Genomic DNA, 15,805 nt, shown 5'->3' on the forward strand with positions numbered 1-15,805 from the left:
ACCCACGTGACTGTCACCGAAAGAGCTGTCCCCCCAATTTGTGCTGGAAACAGCAAAAGAAGACGGCCGCGCCATCTACTGGCCACCGACGGAAATACAATTTCAAAGCGCAGCGAGGTTTAAATGTGGGGTATTCCTCTATGCCCTAACTACTCTATGATAGGGGCTTTAAAATAGGCTTTATGTACTCAACTGAGCACCTTTGGCTAGATATCGCAAACGCGGTGTTAGCCAAAAATAAAGAAGAAGAAGAAGCCAACATATGAATCAACACGCAACTGTGCAAGCCACAAGGCAAGTAAACTGTGACGTTACTTTGTCTGTTTTGTTTGTGAACAAACAGAATCAATTTGGTTTGGAATAAGTCTGAAAGATTGTACCCTTTTTAAGTAAATTGTATCTAACAGAAAGTTATAGTAAATGAGTAATGAAAAAAGCAAAGTTAATACTGCAGTAGTTGCATGAAATAATGGCATATTCGAAATGCTTTTTCTGTTGTGAACAAACTACATCCAACGAAGGTAAAAGTATTATTAAGGCAGAAGAAGATGGAATGGATATTATAAGGAAAATTAAGAATTGCTTTGGTGTATGGGTAAGCATACATCTATATAAAATAATACATTTCATTACTTATTTTCCATTCTTCGGTACATCCTCAGAAAACGTGAAATTGATAATAGTTTGTTACTAGGGCTGTGCCGGTACCGGTAGCTTAACGATTCCCGCCAATACCGACATTTCTATAATTCCGTGTAAATATCAAAGACTAGTTACTGATTCATATGAACTTGTCGCATCACCAGGCACGTACATATTTTTTTTTGGGGGGGAGAGGGATCCGATATAAGTTACTCAGAAATAATAATTATTCAAATGTTTATAATTAATACGTTAATATATCGGTCTGTTCATGGTAACATGTAAATTAATTTAATTATTATATAAATAGTAAAACGATGATATAAAATTAGATATAATCGCAAATAGTCATCATTTAGTTTATGTGTAGTTAAGACCGCTAAAATCTATATGAAAGCAACTGCCCTGGTAAGAAAAGTAATGTCAAAAAAGTAAAAAAATATATGAATTTATTGAACAAGAAAATTATGTTACATCTAGTTGATGAAAAGTAATGATGTTACATCTACTTGATGAAAAGTAATGTTTTTAATTAGTATTTTGTGTATATTATTATAAGTAGTGATGTGCTTATCTTCTTTGGTACTGTCGTACTGAAAATACATAATCCTCGATTGGCCAATGCCAGCAGTCAAACATAAGACCTACAGAATGGTATAGCACAAGAGGAAATTGCTGATCCACTTGCCATTTGAACGTAGATAAAACGAAGCTAATTTCACATCGACCTTTATCCCTCTGTCCCAGGATCCCTCTGTCTCTGCAATCACATCGCCCGGCATTTGTGCAGCATGCTAGTAATGCTGGTTACCCCCCCCCCCTAAGGTTCCAAGCACGACTTGGCAATGAATTATTTGCAAAGCATCAACCAGGCAGTTAGTTCTTGCTTTTCTTTCACTTTTCTATCAGCCTCCAAAAGCGTGGTTGTGTATCAAGCATTTATCATAAAATCTGTGGAATTTCTTGCACTGGCCCCCAACCAGTCACACGGAAGGGTAAATGAATCTTTGGAAAGAACAAATGTTGAGGCAAGTTGTTGCTGTTGACTTCTCTTCTAGCCACTCAAAATAATTGATATCAGTGGAATCAACACCTTTCTACATACCATTATCAAAATTTAACATACATAAAAACTCTCCAAAAGTAATAGTTCAGGAATTGTTTTATGAGTTATTCCTAGTGCACAACTTGAACATACTTCTTCGATTCATATAATGTTATTAGGTGCAAAATTCTGTAGAGTTTTATATTTTATTGATTGTGATTGCAAATGAGTTTTAACTATATTTTTAATGTGTCATATTTCATTTTTCACTTTCATAAATGTTAACATTTTTATGCATTAACGTTATTGTTTACATTTGTGTGAATTAACGTTATCTTTGTGTGTATTATGTTCAACATGGTCTCATTGCAGAACATGGGCTGCTTTTTTCCCTCTAAATAGATGGACAAAATTTATATCCCCTATAAGTACGTACCTTCTACTTCAATTTTCCGGTGTTACTTTTCCGATTGCTATTATATTATTGTGCGTAAAAAATGTTTTTCCTGTTACTAAAAGCAATGCATTTCTCCATTCGTTCATGTGCATATTGTTTACGCACAATTGCTGTCATTTGTTTCGAGATCTTTCTCTCCGCACAAGAGTTTTGCTACCTTGTGTTCCGACGTCAGACGAGGAATGCCTATGAGTTTAGATTAGGTTCCATTAGCATGAGGGCTAAGAGAACTAAACCAAGCTAGCCTAAAATAAAAGTTCTTTTTCCCGTGATGTCAGAACACAAGATTGCTTAAGTGTTTTGTGATAAGTGAGACCCTTCTTTTCACGGAATTCGAGTTGATTTGTCGCTCCAGATTCCACTCAGATATGCACAGTTTCTTTCGTTATTTCAGACTAGGAATGCTTGCAAGGTTAGGTTGGGTTCCAATAGCATTGAAAAATGTTTTTCCTGCTACTAAAAGCAATGCATTTCTCTATTCGTTCGCATCCATATTGTTTACGCACAGTTTCTTTCATTATTTCGATGAGGAATACCTGCAACGTTAGGTTAGGTTTCATTAGCATAAATAAAATGACAAATTATTATTCAGGCTAAGAGAACTGAACTTAGCTACCTAACAGCGTAGGCATTTTTTGCTTTCACTAGATTTGTACAGGAATGTGCGCCAGCATGTCACTTTTTCCTTCCAAGAGCACCCAACCTTGATACATGTTTCTATTTTTTTTTAAAGATAATTTTTTTCCGCACCTTCAAACTTACTCTTCCTGATTACTAACTACAAAACATTACCAAAAAATTATGAACCACGTTCCTCCTAAGCAGCCTATATTCTGCAGTCTTACCAAATAAAAACCCAATGTTTAGTACATTGGCATTATGGAGGGAAGCTGTCATGCCTCTTTCTTGATAACATGATTAAGCCTTGTTTTCACATTAGAACTAAAGAATGCACACATTCACATAATAGGCCACATCAGGTCAAAGATTATGTGCATGCACAGTTTAAGACATGGTGAAAATAGCTCAAAACCTAGCTTCATCATTTCACCATCTGGTAAAGCTATTCATTCTGTGCATGTGTATGTATGTATAACAGTTGGGCTGAAAAGTTCGTAGGCTGACTCATAGATGGCATTACTAGAATTAAATCCATGTGATTTTTACTTAGTACTAACCTTCAAAAGATACGTGTATAAATTTCACAGCTGCCGGATAATTAGTTCATGAGATATAGCATTGTGAGTAAAGCAGCTTTTGTTATTGTGAAAAAATGGATAAAAATGAATTTCGTGTGTTAATAAAGCATTGCTTTTTGGCGAAAAAAAATACTGTTGAAACCAAGGCTTGGCTTGATAAACATTATTCGGACTCTGCAGCAGGAAAATCAAACGTTTAGAAGTGGTTTGCTAAATTTAAACGAGGCGAAATGAGCATCGAAGACGATGCATGCAATGGACGCCCCAAAGAGGCTGTTACTGACGAAAACATCAAAAAAGTCCACAAAATAATAAAATCAAAAAGGGCCAGACCATCAACAGCGATTATTACATAGCATTGTTGGAGCGTTTAAAGGATGAAATCACGAAAAAACGGCCCCATTTGAAAAAGAAAAAAGTGCTGTTTCATCAAGACAATGCACCGTGTCACAAATCAATGAAAATGATGGCAAAATTATATGAATTAGACTACGAATTGCTTCCCCATCCACCATATTCTCCAGATCTGGCATCCAGTGACTTTTTCCTGTTTGCAGACCTTAAAAGAATGCTCGCTGGAAAGAAATTTAGCACTGATGAAGAGGTAATCACCGAAACTGAGGCCTATTTTGAGGCTAAAGAGAAATCGTACTATAAAAATGGCATCGAAAAATTGTATGACCGCTATAATCGTTGTATCGCCCTCGAAGGCAACTATATTGAATAATAAAATCGAATTTTGTCAAAAAAATATTTTTTACTATATTAGCCTACGAACTTTTCAGCCCAACTGTTAGCACAAATAATTATGCTAGCTTTGGGTCTAGATGTCAGAGCCGCATGGATACTTTTAATTTATTTATCTTTTTTTGTCTTTTAGGCAACAACACAAATTGATTCATCAGATATTGTATGCCTGCAATGTGAGCATGAGATTCATGGCTTCGACGATTTCCTTCAAAAATGTATTAATGCTGATATGATGTTGAAAGATACTGCCTGCATAAAGAGGGAAAAATTCAATCAACGAGAGACAGAACAGGTAAATAATGTTAGTTTACAAAGATTTAAAATAGAACGAGCATGTGCGAATGTTGTGATTTTCTGGAAAAAAAATTACAACATTTCTACACTTTATAAAATATTAGTTGTGTGTTGAACAAAAAGTTTTCAATGGCTGACTATGGGAATCTGGAGGCTGGATAATATATTTTTTAATGATATTCCAGCTTGTCTTTTGAAATGCAGAATCTGTTTTTTTTCTCTATCTGTGTGTGGTGTTTAAATCAGTAATTTTGTCTCTTTGGCTACTTTTCACCCCTGCAGCCACCCAAGACATAAAGAACTTGCTATGTTATAGTGTCCTTACCCCCATCCCTCTTCTTACCAAAACCACAATTCATGCCATGTTTGACAGTTGAAAGCGTTGCTAAATTTTTCTACCTACTCGTCTACAAGCAACCAGCCCTCCTCTGGGTATGGTCACTGCATTTTCCAGTGACATGCATGTGAGGGAGGGATGAGGACAAAAATGTTAAAAAACAAAGTGACTGAACCTAATCTTATGCCATTCTCGAAACATGCTCAAAGGAGCAAGGGAAGAATGTCCACCTATGCTGCCCTCTTCCTGCCCTGTTTCAGGGGTAGGGGTGGGAGTTGCAAGATGCTTGGCAACTTCAAACCAATCCTCACTTGTCAGTGTGCACTACACCCCTAGATTTATGCCTGTGGTTTTCTCAAGTATTGCGGAAACAAAGGACGTTGTAGTTTGGGGAAGCCTGTACACCTAAATGTTTAGATTGTCCTTTAAAAAACACCATTGCTCTGAAACACAACTTCACTTCATCACAGAAAGCTGCACTTTAACAACTGAGTTCTCTTCCAGGACTTCATCATGGTGTCAGCAGAGAAGAAAATGCTTCTGTTATACTCCAGTCCACATCTTAGGACAGGGTTTCCCTGATGGTGCAGTGATAACATTGTCACTTTGTAATCAAGGGGTTCAAGGGTCAATACCTGATGGAGCTGGCATGTAGGCATTTGGATTGCACTTTTAGTGGATGTAAAGCAACAACTCAACAATTCTAACTAACAGCACTTACTGACTACTTCTCTCAAGCTGCAATAGAGAGGTAGACCAGATAACTTCTGATGAAATCTACCGTATCGTACCCAAGGTATTGGGTAAGATGTATAAATTCTTAGCATAGTAGGAAACAGAGATAGGAATGCTGAATAAGTAATCAGGCAAAGGTCAGGTGATTGACTTGGAAGGCGTATGTGACATGAGTGTTGCAATTGTCAGGAGGTGTGATCAGTTGGCGAGAATATGAGAGAGAGTAAGGTGTGCGGATTGTGAGAGAGAAGCAAAGCACGTAAGGCAACTCCCATGCTGCATTTGGGATCGAACCAAGAACCTCTAGATTGAATTGGGTGATGTAGTTATTTCTCATTCATCTCTCAGATGGTTATCACTCGCTTGGCCTAAATGTGATAAATGCAAGAGGTTACATTTAAAGGAATGGCGATATAAATTAACTTAGATTAGATATGGGTTTTATACTCTCCATGACTGAACCGATATGGATTGGTTTAGAAAAGGATATTACTTGCCTTACAAATAGATGAAGATCATTCCTATACTTGTCCTCTCAAATGTCACTGTCTGACCTCCCCGTCAGACATCGATTCAATCACACACCATCGTCCAATAATCGTTCTCCACTTTGCTTCTCTCTCACAATCCGCATACCTTACTCTCTCTCGTATTCTCACCAACTGATCACACCTCCTGACAATTCCAACACTCATACCACATGCACCTTCCAAGTCAATCACCTGACCTTTGCCTGATTACTTATTCAGCATTCCTATCTCTGTTTCCTACTATGCTAAGAATTTATACATCTTACCCAATACCTTGGGTACGATACGCTACATTCCTGAAAGATACCAAACACAGATTAACACCAAATGAAGCAGTACTACCATAGTTTTATTAACTTTCAAACATATACAGAGTGATTCATAATTCCCTCTGGGCTTTCAAATGTTTATAGTACAAGAACTACGTACTTAACAGCAAAAAGGTGCATATCAGTACATAAAGAATCTCTCCTAGTTTGAAGTCGAAATAGGCCCCATCATGTAATTGTAGATTTAGCCTCAAGGTGGTAGTATAATGCTGTTAACACAAACATTGCATGCATTGGGAACACAAAGTGTTCTGCATATTCTAAATGTGAGTCTGTTGCAGGGATGTCCATTATTTCTTATACAATTTAATGAGCATTGTGTAGCTATAATTTGCATTTCCAACATCAGTTATAATTTTATATCACATGGGTGTTATTTTTTTAAGCAACTTTTTTTTTCCAGGTCACAGTGGTGAGTGAAACTTCAAATGATGACAGTGATTCCAGTAAGTCTGAAGAAAGTGGCTCAACACTTGTTGATTCTAATCCGAGCTTTGGAAATAACTCAGAGTTAATAACACAATCATCAGGGTATGTATCAATTCCATATACAGTCGGCTCTTGGTTCTAAGACCCCAGATACAACGAACCATGAAAAATTTGGAATAAAGTTGAAAAATTGAAAGAAATCAGCCAATTGCACTCATTTCCTTCACGAGTGTTCTACTGCTTGCATGTGAGTCTCATCTAAAAATAGACACCACCACAACACGCTTGAGTGATATCCAACTGCACTTGACCTCTGCCCTGTCCTCCCCCAAATGTGCCAATGTTACCCAGCACCCATACAGCCTCTACCCATTGCGCCAGGATTGTTTTGCCATTGTGATTTCGCTTGCTCTTGGATACGCGAGAAGAGAAGACCAAATGTGCTTGAATGTTATTTTAAATCTACCTTGACTCGTTTCCTTGACCTATGAACTGCTGACAACACACGCAGTGGGTTCAGCAGGTTCCCGTGAGTGAGCTCAGGGTGGCGACAGACCTGGAAAACTGGGAAAAGTCAGGGAATTTCAGGTGTCAAAAAAGTCAGGGAGATGTCAGGGAATTTCATCTTCATTGACTTCGAACACTCTTTTGACGAAAATTGTTATAACTCAGACACTATGGGAGCAATCTACTTCGGATTAGTTTTGTTTTGCAGCTAAAACATCATGTCTGTCAACCTGTAGTAGCACCATTTTGAATTCGAAAAATTCATATGCCAGGATGATCTATGGGTTTTGTATAGTTTTGAACAACCTTTAAAAAGTTTTGAATCCGTTTCAGTTATTCGTAATAGCGAATTCAAAAATGCTACTACAGGTTGACGCCTCAGTAGAACTATCACCAAATTCAACGGAAACGATGCCATTTCGTAGTCTAGGTTATGTATCGTTTTGAACAACCTTCAGAAAGTTTTGAATCCGAAGGACAACTTCAAAAATTCAAATTAAAAAATGCTACTATAGGAGCACTTGTTTTGAATTCGAAAAATTCTTATGCCAGGATGATCTACGGGTTTTGTATAGTTTTGAACAACCTTTAAAAAGTTTTGAATCCGATTCAGTTTTTCGTAATAACGAATTCAAAAATGCTACTACAGGTTGACGCCTCAGTAGCACTTTCACCAAATTCAACGGAAACGATGCCATTTCGTAGTCTAGGTTTTTTCAAATTCAAAACAAGTGCTACTATAGTAGCATTTTTGAATTTGAATTTTTGAAGTTGTGCTTCGGATTCAAAACTTTCTGAAGGTTGTTCAAAACGATACATAACCTAGACTACGAAATGGCATCGTTTCCGTTGAATTTGATGAAAGTGCTACTGAGGGGTCAACCTGTAGTAGGATTTTTGAATTCGTTATTACGACAAACTGAATCGGATTCAAAACTTTTTAAAGGTTGTTCAAAACTATACAAAACCCATAGATCATCCTGGCATATGAATTTTTCGAATTCAAAATGGTGCTACTACAGGTTGACAGACATTAAAACATCAGCGCATGCAACGGTGAACAATTTAGAACATCGGACCGAGGAAAGGGGGGTTTGGGGGGAGCGACTACCAAATTTCAATGAAAAAAACATAAAAATCTGGAGTTTACCCCCTCTTCTTCCGCTATTTGGGAAGAAGGCACAAACTTTAGTATTCTTTTCAAAGAATGGACATTCCTCAAGAGAATGAAACATGTTTCATGTTCTTTGGTGCCATACAAGTTGAATAATATGCCAAAATGTGATTTTTTTTTAACGAAAAATAGGTAATTTGCATGTTTGGAGGGAAATTGTTATAACTCGGGTACTATGGGAGCAATCTACTTCGGATAAGTTTTGTTTTGCAGCTAAAACATCAGAGCATGCAACCGTGTAAAATACCTCCTCTTCTCCTGCAAACCTTACTATTTTCTTCAAAGAATGGATGTTTCCAAAGAGATTGAGACATGTTTCATGTTCCTGGGTGCCATACAGGTTGAGTAATGGGCCAAAATGTGAAACTCTGTTCGGAAATGTGGCATGGGTATGTTGTGGAGAGGGGGGAGGTTGGTCATCAATATGAATTTCCAAGGCTTGCTCCAGACCTGTGTCTGAGTTTCCACCCAAACATAAGAGTATGAAGGTCAAAAAAGCACATTCATTTCGTAATGAGCACCATGATACCATTATGGAATCATCGGGCCAGTACGACCTTACTTTGATGATACCATATGGTTGGTATCATTGGAGGAGTGAAGGTTAAGCCTCTAAATATTACATGGAAAATGCATTGAATTATCATTTTTTGTTGTCTGTATGGGAGTAGTTAGTAAGGGGACTTGTCAACAGATGGAGGGGATAAGAGCAGGTGGCGCCGTCCGATAGTTGTTGGACGTCGTAGTAAGGCATTTTGTTGGGCAAACTGAAGGAACATGGAAACAAATATGTTCCATTGATACATGCGATTTTGTCGAATATCGCCACCTGACAAAGTATCTCACTACAACATGCGACAGAAATTGCATGGACTGCAACATTGAATAAAAATGGCATGTATAAACAAGAAGAGCTTTAGACTGCAAATATGCTGCTGGAATTTTATTACTCTTCTGGCTCACTTCACCTTATTGAATATAGCAGTGCTTACGAAGGCTTTCTTTTATCATCCTGACGTATTACTGGTTTCGCACAAGTTAACATACGTTTACAATGACATTGCAATATTCTTAGATATCAAGAAGAATCCAACCAAATGGAATATATATTGAATACTATCGCGAAAAAGTGAAACATAAATCTGCATTTGTGAACATTATAAAAATTGGCAAGTGCTTGCTCCCAACCTCAAATTTACTGCAACACTAATATTGCAATGAAATTAACGCCACTCTCTGTCCTGTCTGTTTAATCTCGTGAGAGATGGTCTTAAATCTCTCACTGAGTGAAGTTAATGTCCAATATTATGAAATAAAATACTAATAATAAATACGTAAATATTTTAATATCATATTTACTCGAATCATTCAATCATAATAGCAAATCACTTCCTTCAAGAATTGACTTTTTTCTGCCAGCCCTGCTAAATTTTCACTTTCCATCTACTGATTTATACGAGGGGTGGCCAGAAAGTAATTTCCAATTAGTAGGTACATTGATTTTTCGTGAAAAATGGTAATTGCTGCGAAATTATGTTTATGAATGTGCAGTGATGTCTGGACACATTTCTCACCTGTTCGAAATATCGAAATAATGCAAATTTCACAAAAAATGCGAATTGTTGTCATTTTTAGCAATTTTTTTTAAAACAATGAAAAATTCCATGAAATCCAACATCATTGTCTTTTCTAGGCCATGTTTGTGTACATAGAACATGCAAGTTTTCCAACAATTTACTCAAAAATAAACTATAGAGTTATACGTACGTGGAATAATTCTGACAGCCACATTAAATCATTTATTTCCCACGATTTTTTCAACCTTCTATCCAAACCATTTGCATCACAGAGCAAAGTGGCAGGGTTCTAACAGGAGATCGAGTGTGTATCTACCGTCACACGGGAGCCACATCTTCGTATTTGTCGCACGGGATATGTTTTGAATTGCAAAGCTAAGTGCGCACTATCAGCATTTGTCGAGTGAGTAATAATGGAGCTCAGTCATTAGGGCATCTGACTACTATGCGAGAGACCCGGGGTCGATCCCCTGCGGGGGAGAACCGGGATGTTTTCCACCTATTAAAACTTCTCCGGCACCCGCCCAGCATCATATGAAGCTGGTACCTTGAGGAAACTTTGAGGGATAAAGGTAGCCAGGAGTGTGGTGCTGATCACATCACCCCCCCCCCCCTTCAGCCGTGATCAAGAAAGTGTGGGGCCCTAACTCCACACCAAAATTCCATTATCTAAAATCCTTACCTTAAAATTCATAAAGGGGTATGGAAAATAACTTCCCCGAAATAACCTTCAAGATATCACTCTCGCGAAGAGGCGTAAGCTATAAGACTTACAATTTGAAACAGTAGTTTAAAAACACCATGAAGGTATAATTTCAGATAATTGCCAGAAATGCGCTAAAATGAAAATGTGAGTTTTGGGAAAAATAACACCGAATTGTAAAAAATAAAGAATAAGAAAATACACGAATTTGAAAAAAAAATAAAATATATCAAGGTCCCTACCGATTAGGCATAAATAAAACAAGAAAATCAGTTGTAATTTATTGCATTAGTAACAGTGAGTCCTAGACTAATTTTCGGCATAATCACCACCGTTGTTCTGGCATGTGTCGTAGCATGGAACTAAATTTTGTATGCCCATGGTATATGTGTCTGACGGCAAAGACTGGAACTATCTCTACCGCAATATTGCTGTCAAATCCTTGCCCTGCCAGAAACCTCTTCAGTTAAACAAAGAGATGAAAGTCGGTACATTCAAGGCCAGGGCTGTACAGGGAGTGGTCTAAGATCTCTCACCTGAAGTGATGCAAAGGGCCCATGCGTACTCAGCTGTATGGGGTTGTGCACATTCGATTGGCCTTCTGTGAATTGTCTGCACCATCGTCTCACCATACTGTCACTCACGATGTCCGGTCTGTACAACTCACACGATTGCTGGTGGCTTTGTTCGAAATCCTGAGCGTGCAATGTAGGCTACATCGCAGTCGGTGGGAGACTGTATGAGAGCTGCAATCTTTAACCTAGAACTGTCCTAAACTGGCTGCATTGCAACTGTACCAGATTACAGCTACATGCCACTTCTTCCTGCCTGCATGCATGTGTATCGCTCACCAACAAAGCTCATTGGAGCTTTTTTTTTTCAGGATGCCCCTCGTATGTGAACTTTCAGAAGCTTTTATTATTAGAGTGTTCCTGTTTCATTGTGTTGGTTAGCTAAATCAGGTACCTATACAATGCAATTCTATAAATTCCTTGCGTTGAATTTCTAATACTTACATATCATTTTCTTCAGCATTAATGGTATAACTGCATGTTGTCAGTTTCACAGCACTTCACTTGGATATACTGTACTGAAGCTGAAATTCCATCGATAATGTAAGGAAATATGACACTTTCTTTTGTTCGATTCAGTTGTTTCACTTATATGCAAGAGTTGTTTGCTTTACAGAGAAGAGAGAAGTAGCTTTATGCATTGAAAAATGAGTCCGCACTCATAGTTTTTGCAAGCAGAGGGTTCCAAACCTCAGTGGAAATATCAACATATAATACCGAGAATGTATAAGGAGACTGATAAATTACAAATTGTATTTCTTAATCAATCACTCTTCACTCTTATCTCATTTAGTCTTAACTTTAAAAATAATCAAGTATTTTATTTTAAACTTACTGCGTATGACAAACTTCCATAATCCTTCCTTAGCTTGTGAATTTTAATAATTTTCCAAATTCACTATTTTGCAGTTTGAATTCAAATCATAGAGAATAGAGAAATTAAGTCAATTTAATAGAAGATAATGTTGGTACTTAGGAAAACAATATTTGGATCTGTATGAGTTTCTTATTTTCATTTGCAAAAACATCGATTTAGTTTAGTTTGTAATTGTCAGGGAAAAATGTAAATTTTGTCCTGGAAAACCTGGAAAAGTCAGGGAATTTCATTTCTGCTTGTTTGTAGCCACCCTGGAGCTGCTCTTGGCCTTGTAGTCGAAAACTTCTGGTAACCGCTTTTATTCAAAATGTGTTATTTGTTCCCTGTAACACTACATTTACCCAAATGTGCCAATGTCATAATATTTGCCAAAAAAGCATCCCTTTGGCTGAGTGACTTCTCCCTCTTTTCCTGTCAGCAAAGGTGAAAGGGGGGGGGGGATAGGTTGTTGATTCTTTCAGCCACGATTTTCTTGCTCATGTGTGCACACGGGCTTATTACAGGAGAGGGTGAAAGTGGACCCCTCCTGCTTTCCTTTGACGTCTAAAATGGAGCAACCAGTTCTGCATACATTCTTGAAAATGAACAAAAATCATGACAAAATAAAAAAAAATGACACCCTCCCCACCCCGTCATTCTAACTCATTCTCTCCCACCGCTGTGCAGGGCAGTGTGATATTTGCAGAATTCAGGTCTTTTTTTTTATATATGCTGTTGTCTGTATAGGAAATATTGTCCATATTAGTGTCTGTTGCATGGTAAAACGTTAAGCAATGACCATTTCTTTCTTCTTTACACTGCTGATAAATGTTTTGACAGTTGCGTCATCTTTAAAATGTGAGGATTTTCTCTATCATCACCTGTTGCTCGAACTTTGATCGGGTCTCCTTGTTTATATGCTGCAGCTGGCGCCAATGTTTTGTCTAGCATCTGCAAAGCTGTTGCTTGCCGATAACAGCAATGACTCATCCAGCACGAAGGAAAAAGTCGTTGTTTTGAAACTTGCAAAGCTTTTTTGATTTGAAGATAATGCAATTAAATCTCCAGAAAGATAAACAAAGAGTTAAAACAACTTCATGTTCTGTGCTTTCTGATAAGCAAAACTGTAAATTTTATTTTATACCTGGACACAAGAATAAACTTCTTGGAAGGAAATGTACACAATATAATTGCTGTTTTTCTTCAGAACCATTCATGTAAAAAAAATTTTAAAAAGTCCTTTGCTGGGACCGATTAATGAACAAAAACATTATTCAAGGGGAAAACATTTGGAGGAGTAGGTGTTTGACTTTGAGAATACTCCTAAATCCAACATTAAATCATCGATTAACATGAAAGTAAATAACGATCTCCCATTTTGATATCTGAAAATGTGCAGGTTTCATAAACCTTGTTTTGAGTTCATTTTATGCTGATGGGCTAATCGTGACTAAATATTTTTTTTTCCCTTTTTTCAGGCTGGATTGCAATGCAAGTTCAGGAAGAGAGTGGACTGCTTTCTGGCTAAGAAAACATGAATTTTGTGACATTTTTGCAATGTATTTTACACAGACTAACCAGAACGAAATTTAGAGCCCCGCTTTTTTTTGGTCCTTTTTTGTCTGGAGCTAAGAAGGGTTGTGTTGTGTCTCCCAGTTAATACTGTAGCAGATAATGCTCTAGTAGACCCGTATAAAATCCAACATTCATTCTGCCCGATTATCTCCCGATTTTTGCTGGCGCCAGTGTGACTGGTATCAAGATTCTTCAAGTTTCGCTTTCAATAAACGAGAGATTGTTTTCCTTTCCGTAGGTCTCAGTGCAAGCGGGTTTCTCATGAACTAGAATTGTAAGTTTTTCGGGGAAGAGCAACAATTGCGCACAATTAAAAGAAAATAACGTTATTTAAAATTCTTTTTTTTTTTGTGAAAATGTTTTCATGTTCTATTTTTCTTCTCACAACATGCATCCTGTGCATAACAGGTTGTATAACTACACAGGATAAATGGTGTTACTGTCTACTAGGAATCTTTGTATCTTGCTGTGGTTGTGTTGTTGCTTTGTAATCAAGGGGTCCCAGGTTCGATACCCTTTGGAGGCACATAGTGGTTTGGATCTCACTTTAAACTGTAGGTCCAGTCCCAATTAGCTTTACTGTACATAAAGTGGATTTAAAACACTAAATCAATCAATCAAATCTTTGTGTCAGTTTGATCTCCATTAAAGCTCAAAATTGCAAATTCCAATAATGACCCCTTCAAAATAATGACTCTTTTCCTGAGAACTGTGAAAGGTTGTTGTATCGAGAGTTGACTAGCTATTATGAGAAGGGTATGCATTTTTAGGTTCATGTCTGAGTACTGTTACCAGTGTCTTTATTCTCTGAAATAATTCATAGTTCCATATATCAGGATCTATGAAAATGAAAATTTACTTCTTTGTGGCAAAAGTATAAAAATATAAATAAATCTTTAATAATTAGAAACTTAGAACTTCCTCACTCTGTCAGTTTACTTAGAGGCAAAATTCTAGTCTTCCGAAAGACTTACTTCCAGTGCTGACTTACTTCCTTCTACAGCAATACTCAAGGTCGCCTGAGGCTGCAAATGAACCACGTGATATTCTTGCTGTGAACACAGAGCTGGGGAAAAGATCTATCAATCAGCAGCAACTATCTAGTCAAAGGAAGAATGTGTGTGTAATTACTATTCTCACGGTTTTCCTTCATGTTGTTGTTAATATTTTCTTTGTTATTATCCTGTGCTGGGACCTATATGTCGAGTATTTTGTAATTTTATTCTACACATATATGAACTGCAAGATTAAACACATTTTCAATACTTTTAGTGAAGAAGTAATATTTTGATTAACATTGCCATACTATGCTCTTCATTTTTTAAATGTTTCTAATAAAAGCAAACACCAATTTATAACGAATATTGTAGTCCACTAGAGCCAATGGAGTGCTTCTAAAATTTATTCTCAAACGGTTTGAACTTACAGTGAATAACAATAGGGCAATTTTAATAAACATACATTATAAACAACCATCTACAGAAACCTGGTAAAAAATAAAACTACTGGCTGAGTGGAGTCTCGAACAGTTGATCAAAATGTCAAACTCAGTTTACAAGGAAGACACCTTAACCAACTACTCTCTCTCTCTCTCTCTCTCTCTCTCTCTCTCTCTCTCTCTCTCTCTCTCTCTCTCTCTCTCTCTCTCTCTCTCTCTCTCTCTCTCTCTCTCTCCCCCTCCTCAACACGCTCGTCTCGGTTTGCTAGATACTGTGTGGCATGTTTCGTCGGTCACTTGTTGTAACTTTACATTTCAAGAGGTCTGTTGATATATTTTCTTCCCCTATAAATTATAGTTTGTGGTTATCAATGTTTTTATATCCTTCGCTTATGTGATTGTTATGGAAATGTAAGCTGCTTCTTTAAAAACCTCCTTCAAGCCAAAAGCTGAGTCGGGAAGACTAACACGATTTATTTCCGGATGATAGACAGTGTTGCAAATTGTGATGAACTCCCACTTCTTGCAATTTCATTGTCGAAATGATAGGACATTAATTGCTAGAGCCCGGAAGTTCAGGCATTTATTTTCGTTAAAATAGGCAGGCAAAAAGGCATTTATAATGTGGAAAATAGGCACTAAAAATGGGGAAAAAG

The 15,805-nt window shown here is 37.3% G+C and overlaps 1 protein-coding gene across 2 annotated transcripts in view; it reads left to right on the forward strand.

The window, feature by feature from the left end:
• Positions 1-15,805, forward strand: part of LOC146004639 (uncharacterized) — a 726,328-nt gene that overhangs the window by 318,803 nt on the left and 391,720 nt on the right. For both annotated transcript variants that reach the window (XM_083143539.1, XM_083143540.1), the window contains exons 2-3: positions 4,224-4,385; positions 6,722-6,849. In XM_083143539.1, the coding sequence (XP_082999665.1) occupies positions 4,224-4,385; positions 6,722-6,849 (290 nt within the window). The remainder of the gene's footprint in view (positions 1-4,223; positions 4,386-6,721; positions 6,850-15,805) is intronic.

Source organism: Lepisma saccharinum, chromosome 22, assembly GCF_977018435.1.
Source record: "Lepisma saccharinum chromosome 22, izLepSacc3.1, whole genome shotgun sequence".
NCBI lineage: Eukaryota > Metazoa > Arthropoda > Insecta > Zygentoma > Lepismatidae > Lepisma > Lepisma saccharinum.